General features: G+C 46.3%; 1 protein-coding gene across 5 annotated transcripts in view; it reads right to left on the bottom strand.

Moving 5' to 3' along the window:
- The window catches only part of prag1 (PEAK1 related, kinase-activating pseudokinase 1), a 77,205-nt gene that overhangs the window by 18,407 nt on the left and 43,379 nt on the right, over positions 1 to 15,419 (bottom strand). For 3 of the 5 annotated variants that reach the window (XM_084046181.1, XM_084046182.1, XM_084046183.1), the window contains 2 exons: positions 6,157 to 6,578; positions 3,682 to 5,444 (listed from right to left, as the gene is read on the bottom strand). In XM_084046181.1, the coding sequence (XP_083902307.1) occupies positions 3,682 to 5,444; positions 6,157 to 6,429 (2,036 nt within the window). In that variant the 5' untranslated portion in view covers positions 6,430 to 6,578. Of the gene's footprint in view, positions 1 to 3,681; positions 5,445 to 6,156; positions 6,579 to 13,059; positions 13,382 to 15,419 lie in introns of those variants that run through there. The other 2 variants (XM_084046180.1, XM_084046179.1) reach the window with 2 other exon arrangements.

The following is a 15,419-nucleotide window of genomic DNA, read 5'->3' on the forward strand; positions in this document are numbered from 1 at the left end:
TACCACAGTAAGAAATGATTCAATAATAGCAGATCTACAACCTCAGAACGCATCTTGTCGAGTTTGTAGATCTAATTTTGAATATTATAAAGCATGAAATGGGCTTAAAGTGTGGTTAAAGTATTAATCATCTATATCTGCAAAGAACCTAGTAATCAAATCTGTCAAATAATCATAGTGGTGTAAAAAGTAGAATATTTGCCTCTGAGACAGTGGAGTATTGAAAAATGTACATGCTCAAGTAAAGTAAAAGTACCTCCACAATTGTACTTTAAGTACAGTACTCGAGTAAATGTACTTTAGTGGCCTTTCACCACTGAAGAAAGCTAAGACAAAGTGAGAGCAGCAGAAAGCTGTGATGATGGGTGGCTGGCCGTGAGGCATGTTCCCACATGTATCTTGACAAAGTGTATTTTTATCGGCGCAGAATGCCAGCGATGGCATCACAGCACAGAGAGAGACGGGAGCTTACTAGAGTTACCGCCGAAAATAAGGCTCCCTGAAATGTGATCGGCTCACAGGCGTGACTCTGCAACTGACCGGCGGGGTCGCGAGGAACAAACACTAATGTGGCCGCTGACAGTTTCATTTTGCAGGGTTTCGAATGTCACAACAAAGCAGCCCAAATGAAAGAGGAGCGCGTTTGTCCTTTGATACAAGGGGGGCGTGGAACAAGTAACGAAAGTACGTTTACTTCGTTACTTGTACAAATGTACTAGATATTGTACATTTGACTCCGCTACATTTCTAGGAAGAGAGAAAGTACCTTATCAATGAATCACTTAACCACTTAAACCCCATATGGTTGAGTGTGTCTTAAGGCCAGTCCACACCAATGCAACTCCTTGCAACTGCCATTTGGGACAATGGTTGCAAGTAGTTGCGAGGAGTTGCATGTTTCAAGGGGTTGCGTCGCGAATCATTGGTGTGGACTGGTATTGCGGTGCTTGCTATGACAACTGAATTTCCCTCAGGCCTGTCTGTCTGTCTGTGAATAGATAACTGTGCCGCTTACTTCAGATTTAAATTGAGAAGGTATCTTTGGAAAAGCACCGATTTGTGAAAAGGACAAAACACAGCCAGGCTTTTATTGACCCTCACGGCCCAAGGTGCTGGAAGGAACATGTGCTCATCAAGGTGCTCAGGAATTTACAGTGTCGTAGAGCTGAACATCTGCACCAGACAAAAACAGGTTTATTCCGGAGAGCAATTGATGCACTAATTATGGGCAAAACAAATATTGTATACTCTCTTTCTGCTATGGGTAGGCGACTCAAACCACCAGAATTATACTTATATTACTTATATTATAATATTAGGTCAAAGAGGAACACTCACTGTCATTGCAACAACTTAATAAGTAACCAACCACTTGTCAAACATATGTCAGGTCACCAAATAAAGCTAAAATATCGTCAATCTGTCCTGTACCAAAACCCCAAAAACCTGTAAGTAAGCAGTATGTATTAATATTAACCCTGTCATCCCTGCTTTGAGCATGTCATTATAGGCACATTTCTTTTGCTCAGAAATAGTTCAAATATCTTCAAGCTTCACAATGTGACGGGTTGTGAGCTTGTAGATGGGCTATTTTCGCCACAAGAAGACACAATCGTATGACTTGGTTAATGGATAATAGCCCCACACCACTATAAATATGATTAACACTACGATGCTCAATGATCCATCTCTATTAGCTACTGTAAAAAGAGACAGCTTTGTCTTTGTGTGCCGATATCAATGACACAAGGCCTCAGGCCTGTGTCTTTTTTTTCTCCACAGTTCTGTCTATTGTGTACAGTGGCAAACCAAAACACATTTACAGCAATGTGACACAGCAAACGGAACAATTTGACAGGCCTGTTTGTGTGTAAATTAGAATTGAAAAAAAAAGTCACACTGTTAGTATTTGAATGGAACAGGGAATGCATTGTGGGAAATACGCAGCGACAGAAAGGACGCTGATTCAAGGCTGAATAATCGTGTAATGAAAGGAGAGGGCGCTGCGGGGGTCACTTGCATGGCTGCACAAAGCAAGGAAGTACTGAACACGTGTGTGACGTGCACACACACGCACACGCACACGCACACACACATACACACACACGCGTACACATGCACACACACACGCGTACACATGCACACACACGCGCGCACACACACGTGCTCGTATTGATATACTTGTGAGGACATCGACATTTTAGGACGGCAATTTTATGAATGTCATTTTCACTATCGTTTGTCCTTTTTTAACCCCAACAACCCTAAAGCCGAAAGCATATACAAACTCACAACTTGCAGCCTGTAGATCTGCTTTTTTCGGTGCGTGACGTCGAATAACTCTGCATAACTAACTCCTAAATCTAACCTCTAAAGGCCTAATCCTAATGATAACTCCAACCCCAATCTTTTCCTAATCTTTTCTTAACTCTAGAAATCCCTTTTCTTTTCTTTTTTACCATAAACAAACATTTTCCTTTTCCTTCTTCTTCTCTATTTCACAAATTCTAGTATATTGTTGGGACATTCGGCCCAAGTATACTAATACACACACGCACACGCACACACACACACACGCACGCACGCACGCACGCACACACACACACACACACACACACACACACACACACACACACACACACACACACAGACAGGTTGTGCCTGTCTGGCGACTCAGATCTATAAAAGCACACTTATTTAGTCAGGAGTTGATGTGGTCCACAGGTTCTCTATGGAGACCCCAGAGATTACATTCAACGAACAGAATGCACACATTCTGTCGGCCTAACAAAACAACAATGCGTTACAAGTTCACACCTCACAAACAACATGAATATCTATATGTGCCAAAGAAACAGGAAACTGTGTGGTTTAGGCAAGCACGTCCTGACATGTCCTGCACTATAATGTCACGTTGTTATGTTATGTTATGTTATGTTATGTTATGTTATGTTATGCTATGCTATGCTATGCTATGCTATGTTATACGAAAAAGCAAAGTCCCATATCCACGAAAAAATATGTATGTGTACACACAAAACTCAAAAACAAAAAGGATAAGAAAAGTGCCTAGCGCCATGTCACACGCTGTAGCACACTGTGTCCTACAGACAATAGATGAATGCTCGATAGGTCATCGTTGAGCCACCCCATAATCCCGCACTTTTTGTTAAAATTGTGAGGAAACAACATCAAAATCCATTCTGGAATTCATCATAAAAAACATCCTTCTACAATGCTGGTGAAGGAATACGTGAGCATTTAGAATGGAATTTTTTAATATGAATTCCAGACTGCGCGATTGACTTGTCTATGCCCTCCAATCCCTTGCAGCAATGTTTTTGTTGGAGATTTATTTTTGGCCCTTTATTCTTAATAACAAATAATAAATAAACATTTCTCAACCCCTCATCTCCAGTCACCGTATCCTGCTTTCCCTGCTCGCTCCTTTGTATTGGGCAACAACCGAGTAAAAGAGTGGACAAGACCTTAACCCCTTTCAACCGCTGCTGTCCCTGTTTGGGGCCATGTCAGTATATACCGTAGTCAACAATAGTACAAAATAGTCCAAATCTCAAATTCAAAAGCAAAAACAGCCGAGTGAGCTTGTAGAAGGCTATTTTTCGCTATCGGTCCTATAAGGGTGAACAGAAAAACAGTCAGTGAATGAATGGTTCTTACCGGTGGTGTTTCTTGGGTGGAGGAGGTGGCGGACAGGGCTCATGGTTCCCGGCGGCTGCCTGCAGCTCAGAGGAGGCGGCGGCGAGCAGCGCTGCCTTGGCCAGCATGCTCCTGTTATGTTTGCCCTCCTCCTCCTCCTCCGGCTCGGTGCCCTCACTCTGCCCCTGACAGGCACCATTGTCGGGGGCGGGCGGGAGGGGGAGGGGGGCCGTGCCTGGCTCCGTCACCGGAGGAGGAGGAGGAGGAGGAGGAGGGGGGGGCCCGCCGTGAGCCGCCCGCCAATCCCTGGCCTCCCTCCAGACGGCGGCGCCGTTGACCGGTCCCGCCGTCACCCGGGAAAAGGAGGAGGAGGAGGTCGTCCCCCCTGTCGTCGTCTCCTTCGCGTCCCCCTCTTTCCTCGCGTCGTCCTCCTCCTCCTCCTCCTCGATGCGGCAGTTCCAGCCGGAGCCGTGGTGGCTGGGCTTGTGCCGTCGCTCGGCGGCGGCGGCCGCGGCGGCATGGTTCTCCGTCTGGGGCTTGAGGTGGCCCTCTCTGGGGGAGAGGAGAACCAGCATGGGGAGGTCGGGGAGCGGGACCGGGGAGGAGGAGGAGGCGGAGGAGGTGCTCGACGAGAGGCTGGAGGTGCCGAGCTTCGGGGAGCGCATGTTCCTCTTGGGGGGAATGGGCGGGCTGGACTGAGGCTTGGCCTGGAACAGGGCGGAGAGGCTGGTCTCCGCGCTCAGGGGCCCGCCGCCGGGGCTGGCGTGGGCGGGGCTGGGCCAGTGGAACACCGGGGCGCCGCCGCCGTCTTTGAGCGCGGCGGGGCTGAAGTGACACTGCGTGCTGACGGCCGAGTCGGGGCTGCTCAGGTAGAACGTGCGGTTGTTCTCCTCCGTGCGGGCCGCCATGACGGTGATGGTGGCCCTCTGGCCCTCCGGCTCGCAGCGTTCGGACGAGGCCGGGGTCTGAGTCTGAGTCTGTTCTCCGTTGACCTGCGGCCGGCGCTTTCTCTTTGTGCTCTCCGCGTATATGGGTTCTATCTCTGGCTGTCCGTTGGGGGTGTGGGGGGGTGATTGTGGACTCGCCATGGGGCTCCGGGGACTCTCCGAACCCGCTCGCCTTCCTCCCGACCCCGAGCGGTCCGCCCCCGGCAGTGAGTCTGTGCTGCTACGATAAGAACAGGAGGAATCTGATAGGCTGGAGGTGGGAGTAGGAATGCATGGCTGGGGGTTGTGGGTAACCGTGTCAAAGGTGAAGGTTGTGGAAGAGGAAGGGATAGAAGTGATAACGCTGTCAGAAGCCGTCCCGGCGCTGATACCGTTGCTGTGGACACCGACAGCGCCGGGGCCGGTGACGTTTAAAGGTTTCTCTGCAGATTTCTGATTGAGTTCTTGATGATTTGACTTGCCGGTGGTCACACCACCTCCATTGTAAGTGCTCTTGATAGTTCTTGTGGCGGTATTGATCATCTGTCCAACGGGACTCACTTTCAGACTCTGAGGGCCACGGCCCTCCTCCTGGGTGACAAAGATGTTTCCGATGACCAGGGGCTCTTTGGGCAGGACGGCAGGGGACGTTACGGGGTAAACAGGGGACAAGGGGCCCAGGGGCCCGGTGGGGGATAAGGGTCCCAGGGGGCCAGGGGAGAAGCAGGTGGTGTACCCCATCTTGGTTCCAGAACCGGGAGGACTCTGGAGGCTGCAGCCGTTACTGTCGATGTAGAGAGAGGACAAGTCCAGCAGCTTCTTCAGGCCCAGATGCTGCACTGGGCTCTTTGGGTTCTCCTGGTGCACACACACACACACACACACGCACACACACACACACACACACACACACGCACACACGCGCACACACCCACACGCACGCACACGCACACACACACACACACACGCGCACACGCACACGCACACGCACACACGCACACACACACACGCACACACACACCAGAGGGTAGACACCTGCATTAATACATGAATAACATAACGCAGTGATTCTCAACCTTTTTTAATTTCAAGGACCGCCAGTTTGACATGCATTTTTGGGACCCCAATCTCTACTGTAAAATCCTCAGTGTTCATTTAACTCTGACAGTGTAGAGGCAAATGGAAATAAATTGTCCAGAGGGGTCCCATTTGTACAGTGTTCAGAGTTACTGATCCATAAGAGTTCCCCTGCTGGTCCCTGGCAGGGTTGCCAGATCTGCTTATTATAATTTCCCCGCGAGATTTTATTTGAAAATAGCCGATCTACAAGCTCACAACGCGTCGCATCGCGACGCGTTGTGAGCTTGTAGATCTGCTATTTTCAAATAGCTGATGTATATGTCAAAGTGCACATGCGGCCCATAGTCGCTTCTTTTGGGCTGGTTTTCCTGAACCTGGTTGCTTGTTTCTCTCACAGAATCTGGCAACACCGGCCCCAAAACAAGCGACATAATGTCTACATGGTACATAATGGTACAAATAATACATAAATAAAGAATCATTTCCTCACCTGCTCTATGTTCATATTTACATCCGTCATCACATCACTGGTGTCGGCGTTCATCATGGTGGGCTTGACAGCGATGGTGGGCTTGCTGTAGGGCGACGGCACCGCTACGCCATCCTCTTCGTCGCCTCCCACGCTGGCCCTCAGGCAGACCGCCGGCGCCGTGCCACCCAGGCCGCCCACGCCGCGAGACCGGTGGGCGCTGAGCGGGTGGAAGCAGTTCTTACAGGAGCCCGGTTTCCACACGTGTTCTGCAAAGTCGCCGCACGCTGACATCTTTCTTGCGCGAAAAACGGGGGTTGTCGGTCAGAAGCAGCTGCTGAGCGGTCCGCGGCGCGACGCCAGGCGACCCGACATGACCGCTGGGTGGCGGAGAGGAGGAGAAAGGTCACGTGAACGCCACACGGTGTTAAACCCAACGAGGCCTGCGGAGAAGAGAGGAAACAGAGCCATTGGTTACATTGATACAGCAGTGATTATCGATCTTTCTTATTTCAAGCAACCCAGATATAATTTGATAAAAAAGATATATATATCTGGGACCCGGGACCCCTATACACACTGTAAATATTATTTATTAATGAATTCAATATTAATTTAACTCTGGGAGTGTACAAATGGTACAAAAAAGGGTCCATTTGGTTCCATTTGTCCACTCTGAGAGTTACAACCTAACTATCTATTTAGCAGCAGACCCCCCGGATCCCCCCCTCAAGGACCCCTCTGCGAGTGCCCAGACCCCAGGTTGATAACCACAGCTGGTCCACATTATTCTAATAATCATGCAGCTGCGCTCCTCTGTATGGGTGGCTATGATGTTCAGAAACTCTGGCATACAGTACAAAACCACAGTCTTGTGTACGTTCAGTATTACTCATATACGGTATGTCTACAATAACAAGTTGTGCAAAGACCCATATCACTTTGTCTGAACAAGGTATGTTTATTTGTAAAACACATCCCAACCACAAGGCAATTCAAGAGTGTTTTACACAAAATATGAAGGATTAAGACTGCCTCTGTTTATTAAACAATCGCAGGGTCTAAACACGCTTAAAAAAAACTGGGGTGCTTAATTTAGTTTCTGTTATATTTTCCTATGTTTTAACTTAAGCTCACTCACTGCTGTGTGGCAGATTTATCCTGTGTGCATCATTTAGATTAGAAGATGGATGCAAAACAGGTTTATATAGTCACACCCAGCTCTAATTAGTGTGATTTAGGCCAGGTGTGACTGCTTCCATCATCACCCACCACCCTACATAAACATTAAGACACAGCACTACAGGGGCTTTGTCCACAGAGGTGTTTCTTTCCCTGTGTATGGTTTGAATTGTTTTAAATGCCAGCGCCGCGCAAATACGCAATGCTGGAAATGCCAGCGTGACAGGAAATTGCGCTGCGCGTTCTGATCGTCAGTGGCTGGGAAAGAAAAACAACGTTTTGGTGAACACACAGCCTCAGACAGTGCAAAATAAACATTATAGAACTTAATTTGAATAACAATTAAAAATAATAAGTTAACAGAAAACAGAAAAATAAGTGAATGAGATTACAGTGCAGGAGAAGGTGAAAAACAAGACCCAAGACAACGCAACACAAGACACATTAGTACAAGACACTTCAGTCAGTTACATAGGAGCTGTGAATTAGGTGAAAAGGTCTTCACAGCCATTGGTGAAAGCCAAAAGGGGAAAGAGTCTTTTTCCATCTGTTAGGTACTGCTGTACCTAAACAAAGCTGTCATTGTTTTTGTTTGCATCAAACTGTCTGTGAGCGAGACAGAGGAGATAACGACTTGTTTCCTCATTGTGGTGTCATATTCTAGCTGAGATATGTTTTGACTTTAGTTGATTCCTGTTGCTAGTTTTACTATCAAGACGCCTGGACATGCAACAACAGAGAAGAATGGATGGAACAGGAATTAAACTACCTCGCGAGTGAGTGTGAGCAGAGAGCTGACAGAAAAACAGGGGTTCCCAGATACATTTGGTGTCTCCCTTTTATTTATTTTTTTGGGGAAATCCTTACAATAACGAAAACAATTATTGTAGGAAACCTAAAAAATAAATAAATACAAAGAGACGTAATTTACGTAACGTCACAACCATAAAAATGGGATCTGTGACCCCAGAAATAGGCCCCGACCCATTATTTGGGAAACACTGCTCTGACAGTATTCAGCTTGTTATCTCTGTGCGTGTAACTTTAGAAGCGCTGGCGCGCACTGTGCTCCTTGTTCCCATGGCCTCCTAAATGACAGGGTCTGGGGTTTCTGTTTAAAGTGAAGTGAAGGCATGCCCGTGTGACCCCCAGCAACATAAAGGCCTTCTCCAATGCTCCAACAGCAGCCCACCCCCCCCAACACTACAAGAAGAGGTCTGAGGAGCCTCAACCATCCCGGTGGCTGGAATGCCTGGAATGCGTAAAGGCGCAAGTCTCACCAGGGTGAATCTCACACCCTCGACAACCGCCCCCCCATTTCCCCTTACACACACACACACACACACACACACAAGCGCGCGTACGCACACACACACAAACCTCCTGTTTGTATCTTCATTCCTCCAACAAAATCCCCCACGCACGCCTCTTCCTGTTCCTCTGTGTCTGTGTGTGTTCTTGTGTTTAATGGGGATCACAACCACCCCCACCCTTAACGCTTTCTTTACACAGTCCTAATTACCTTGCGACAAGCCATAGGAAATTACCCCACCTTCACCTTATAGACTCATTATTACCTGGAAAACGACTTCACACAGTACAGGCTAAATCCTGGTTTACACTTAGTTGCGCGCCGGTTTTACGCGCGCCGAAAATAGCAGATCTGCAAGCTCACAATGTGTCGGGCCGGGATTCCTGCCTACAGGTGCCGGCGCTCGCGTTACACCGATATGGTGACCTATCACCTTTTGCTGCACTTCAGAACTACTGTCAGGCATAATATTGAACAGCATGAGAATTATTTTAGGCTACAGAATACCAGGATTAGTTTTTATTTATTGGCAGAATCTGCTATTTGTTTGCATTCATCATGTGCTAAAAGTGTGATCTCTTTTGCCACATTTGCTACTTCTGGTTTCTCGCTCTGAGCACAGAATCAACGGATAAAGATGAGAGACAATATTTGGACTTGTGTAGCTATAATACAACCCTTGGTTCCACCAAAGTTCAATGACATCTCTTTAAAAGTGTCCACCCATACCTCCAGTAAAACAACCCCAGAGAGCAACTAAGGGTATAAAGAATGAAGAGAATTTAACCTCACGCATGTTGACATTTTTGCTTTGTTCTATTTGACTCACTTCACGCTGGGAAAGTACCGTTTTTTTCCGAGCCATCCCACAACAACATGGAAAACCATTCCAGTGGCACTGTGTATGAGTCACACGACCTTGGACTATAGAGTCTGATCATTAGACAACATTAGACACATTTCTAAAGAATGAGACTGACGCCCAGTAACAAGCAGTCATGCCGTAGGTGCAGAGGGTGGTCAGATGGCCAGCTACTGACCTTCATCTAAAGAATGACGCTGAGGGCTGTAACGTTCTGCTTAGTAAGACATGGACAGACACAGAATTCTGCAACTCCACTTTCACAGCAACGAATCATCACCCACGAGAACAGCGAAGGACCAGCCAGGCCTGGAGAAGATGTGCGGCTGGCTGGCCCTTCATATAGTCAATGAATTGTTTGGTTTGGGGTTAGTTGAACAAGAGACGTGGTTACTGGCTATAGTCGATCTTTGTGTTTTTTCCACCACACTGAGTTAATTTCTTGAGAATAATGTTCCTGAGATTTAAAGATGTGCTCTTTATGGACTTGGTCAACTCAAATTTCACAGATTTGACGATTAAATCAAATATGAATTGATTAGTCAATAAAATCCTTGACCATTAGTCAACGACAAATTTCTTTGGTCAATGGCAGTCCTAAAAGTGGATTAAATGTGGATTAAATGTGGTCTACTTGTCTGCATGTGACCCATGCTAAAGGAGCTAGGAGCAGTGTGCAGCCACAGTGGCAGCTCAAAGCAGTGATTCACAACCTTCTTTTTAACTTCAGTTACTTCAGGACCTCCAGTTTGATTAGGCCACAGACCCCCATTTCACATTATTTCTATCTCTGGGACCCCACTCTATACTGTAAAATCCTCAGTGTTAATTTTACTCTGAGAGCGTGCAAATGGAACCAAATGGACCCTACCGGGTCCATTTGGTTCCAATTGTACACTTACAGAGTTACAGACCTGAAGGGTCCATTCGGTCCTAAATGACTATCAAGTCATTTAGCTGAGGACCCCCTTGGAACCCCCTCTCAAGGACGCCAGGAGGTCCACGGACCCCACGTTGAGAACAGTGTCTAGAGCTCAGGGACACCTCAACAAGCCAGGAAGAGCCGGGTATCAAACCAGGGACGCTCCACCTCCTGAGCCACTGTCACCCCTCTATCGCATCCCTCTAGTCCACTCACTTCATTGAAATTCTCTAATAAAAACCTCCAGTGTGTATGATTCTGCCTACAAACTGGTGTTTTGCTGTACTTAAGTGATTTTTGTGCATCTCAATTAAGAGTGTTTTCGTTCTTGTTGACAGCCCCAGGTTCTTGAGCTCGGACTCTCGGAGAGATCGACCTCACTGTCGACATTCCAGACACCCGTCTCTCCAGCTCCAAGGTCCAATATTTCTCACTTCCCCCTTGTTAAGAGCCAGCGAGCTTAACCCCCGGGTGAGTTCATTCATGTCACAAACTCGAATCCCACTTTAAGTAAACACTGCCCTGTCTGTGGAAATTGTCCCACGTACATGCAAAAAAAAGAAGAAAAAAAAGAGGATAGAGAAATGAGGGTTGAGTGCAAAAGAAAATGACTGATGCGATGCGGGTCTCGCTGTGGAATTTGACCTCATATAATAAAGTCAGACCCCAGTGCGCCCTTTGATTATAAGCTTTCTCGTTTTCTCCCCTGTCTCTCTCCTCCCACATACATAATAGAATATCTCCACATTCATAGAATACCATTTACGTGGGCATAGAAATAGAAACGTGTCATTACACATAACACGTGATTACACACACGTCCACCTAATTTAACTGGAAATGCAAATACAGTGTGGTCAAGACATTTACCTCCATTATTTCTGATTTGCACCTTAAAAACTGTGCTGAGAACACCATAATCATTTCTCTGACCAAAAGTATCTGAAAACTATTATGGTTCAGTCCATAGGTATACACAACACAAAAAAGACTACTGTTTATCAGCGGTATTGTGAGCTTGTAGATCGGCTATTTTCAAATAGCCGAAGTATACAGTATATAGGGCTGAAGTGGTTAATGTGTGTTTTAATACGAATCTGCAAAGTAACAAAAGGCTGAAGTTTACATATAATTGTAGTGGAGTAAAAGTACAATATTTTCCTCTGAGGTGTAGTGGGGTAGAGGTAAAAGTATTGAAAAATGTAAATACTTAATAAAAATTGTACTTAAGTAGCCTACAGTACTTGAGTAAATGAGTTAAATGTAGTTAGTTTACACCACCGCTGAGAACATCATAATCATTTCTCTGAGCAAAAGTAACTGAAAACTATAATAGTTCAGTCCATATGCATACACAACAAAGACTTCTGTTTATCCAGGGATACTGTAGTGAAGAGAAGAATGCCCTCAGACTAGAATGAGAGGCAACAGACAGTCTGACAGCACCAAAGTGAAGCTTGTCTACACACACACACACACACACACACACACACACACACACACACACACACACACACACACACACACACACACACACACACACACACAAACACAACAGCTGAAAAAACGACACTCCATGGTCCATTACACAACAACAAAAGGTTTGCATTTCTAAAACTCTGGAATTTGAAACAACAAGGCAGGGGAGACAAACAGAGAATAAACTTCCAAAACAAATAATGTAGGAGAAAAAAAAAATACTACAAAAAAATCAGGAGGCAATATAGGCATATGTGGCCCCATCAAACACACACACACACACACACACACACACACACACACACACACACACACACACACACACGACATTGGCAACCGAAGGAGAGCCGAGAGAGAGACGATCGAGGGGGGGGGGGGGGGGGTCCAGAAATAATCTGATTCTGATCCTAAATATTCAGCAACCAGATCGTTGTAAAAATGTGTCAGGTATAGAGCCTCCTCCCTGATCCCATCTGATAAATAACGTGTTTGTTCTGAATCTGATATACTTTCAATCACTACAATGCATTCTACAACGACAGCCTGATGATCGCCTGCATATCCTTCAATCACTCAGCATTTACATGAATGCTAAGCGATCAGCCTGCCTTAATATCTTCCAATATCTGTGAACCTGTGCATTACACTCTCAAATAAACCCATTGTAACACCACAGCATGACCAAACAGCAGCAAGCACTGCATCCACGTCCATTTGTTACGATCCGTCCAGGCTGCTTCAACAACCCACGTGCCCACCAGCAGCTTGTACATGTTTAGAATTAGATCTGACATTGTTTGCGAGATTCAAACACCTACAATGTCACCATAACCCCAAAACCCATCTGCCGATGGGTTTTGGGGTTATGGTGACGTTGTAGGCGATTTTTTTGGGATTCGGCTATTATTTTTTAAGGCTAGTATATCCTCACATCCTCACATGAAAACCATTTGGAACGTCATCCCTTGGCTTGTACTACAGTAGGCTACTACTGCTAAAATGTGATTAAAATCGCCAGACAGCACACTCCCATAATAATCGCATTCTTGTAGCCACAGCCACTTGCCAACTGAAACGCTTATTACAATGTCATAATCATAATGGAACGCAAGGTTATACACACACAAACACTGATCTGTCTTGGTCTGGCCAAACCCATTGACTTACCTACCTGCTTCTTCTTCCTCCACTATTAACTTGCCTGGCAACACAAAAAGCTGCCCCTCCAAAAAAAAGAAGAACTCAAACGTATAACTGTTGTTTTTTTTGTGTCCCGCAAAAAATATATCGATACGTATAAGCCTGATCGGTCTTTATTTACGTATCCTCCATCCGACAGGTTGCTGGGGAAGCTCTCTCCGTCTCCGTAGAGATGAAAGGTATGTATGCGCAGTGTCTTGCAGTTCCACTGAACAGCGGCTCTGCTGCTGCGGTGCTACACTGTGTGTGTGCGTGTGCGTCTCTGTGTACGTGCGCGCGCGTGTGTGTGTGTGTGTGTGTGTGTGTGTGTGTGTGTGTGTGTGTGTGTGTGTGTGTGTGTGTGTGTGTGTGTGTGTGTGTGTGTGTGCGTCTGTGCGTCTGTGTGCGTGTGTGTGTGTGTGTGTGTGAGGCTCTCACAGCATGCCTCTCTGCAGACAGGAACATGAAAGCAGGGTGGGAGGAGCCCATGCTCCACCAAAACTCATACAGGATACTATGAGCTATGCGGGTCTGGTCTGGCTGCTGCTGGTCAAGGACCCCCAAAATGATTATGTATTTGGCTGCGGACCCCCATCTCAAAAAAATATTTGCTGCCAGGGATTTTTCCAAAAATAGCAGATCTACAAGCTCATAGCACGGCACTCCGTGCCGCGCTATGAGCTTGTAGATCTGCTATTTTTTAATAGCCGAAGTATAAAATATGGTTAAAGTTGTTAAAATGATTGTGACACTATATTAACTCATTTTGCTGGGGACCCACCTGGTACCCCCCCAAGGACCCCTGGGGGTCCCCGGACCCCACTTTGAGAACCAATGAACTACACAGTCTGGCCAGTCCAGGAGGTATATGAACTAACTATACCAGTGGTTCTAAAACGTTTTCATGACAAGGACCCCCCCCCCAAATTGCTTTGTATTTGGCCACAGACACCCATTTCAAAAGAGTTTGTGCCATGGACCCCCATAAGAGAAGATATTGTATTTCTTCTTCCCCTCTTTTTGTGTGTATGTGTAAATAGCTAGATTTTCAAATAGACTAAGTCCCCCCCCAGGACCCCTTGAACTATACCGTCTGTTCAGTCAGGAGTTACTAATAGAATTATATTACAGAGTGGCCAGTGGCTAGTGGTCAGCAGAGTTTAACCATGTTCACTTTCCCCACAGTAAAATCACAGTGACCCGTACGGGTCCATTTGATACCGTGTATACTCTTGGGAGTAAAATTAACACTACTTCTACTGTATGCTGACTATTAAGAGTTGAAGGCTGTTAAATTGTCCCCAAGACTTTACCAATAATACCACAATAACCCAACTGTTATGGCGGCCATAGAACCATTAGGTTCTGTAAAGAGACGTCATGCTGGGTTATCCTGCATTCAATCAAAGGTTGTTGTGTGTCTAATCTATATGTCACCCTTCAATCACCCTTCAATGGACCTCTCCCTAGGAGTTCCCCTGCTACTGTTCTGTATGGCAGGCGGCAGGGCTGATAGAGCAGTGATAACGCAGCTCTGTTCCACAGTATTTACAGGAAGCAACGAGCGGGCCCGGCCCACGTTACCAGTAAAACACCACATCACTGTGTGTCAGATCCAGTTGTGGAAGAAGTGCTCAGATTCTTCTTTTAGGTATAATGGAGAATTGCAATTCCGGTTGTTTGGTTGTTTTGGGACCCCCCCCCCCCCCCCCCCACACACACACACACACACTCCCCTGGCTTCCCGTTAAAAGTCTAGCTCACTTCCTCTTCAGGAGACAGAAGCACCCTGATCCTCGCACAGACATTAATGGCCATGGCGACACGATCAATACGGGAGGGGATTCTCTCCAACGGGGCCGTCCCGTGAAACCGAGAAGGGCGACACTTATGTCATTAAGAGGATGAAAGAGGAAGATTGTGGGATCGTGTTTCTAATGAGAGGTGACACCAATATTTTTTACTTTGTATAGAGATGTAGCGGCAAGTCATGGATTGCTGAGGTCGAGTGCAACACCTACTCCCCGTACTTACCGCACAACTTGTCACTCCAAAGCCATGCAACTGATTGATTGTTTGATTGAAAACTTTATTAGCAGTTTGCAAAAAAAAGCACAGGAAAGTACAGTTCAATACAAGGTCTGCTAAGAGGATTTTAAACCCAAGAAAGCCTATGGCTTGTTTCCATTGGGGTCCTTTGTACTCAATTCACCGAAACATTTAATGACAGACAAAAGTATACACTACTATGCAAAACATCATACAAACAGTTTGAAAACAAACACAAAAATATGTACAGTAAACGGTTCGAGGGGGGGGGGGGCTAAGCTTTGACTTTTACAGGGGCC

The sequence above is a fragment of the Gymnoscopelus microlampas genome (assembly GCF_963454915.1).
Source record: "Gymnoscopelus microlampas genome assembly, chromosome: 21".
In the NCBI taxonomy this organism is placed as follows: Eukaryota; Metazoa; Chordata; class Actinopteri; order Myctophiformes; family Myctophidae; genus Gymnoscopelus; species Gymnoscopelus microlampas.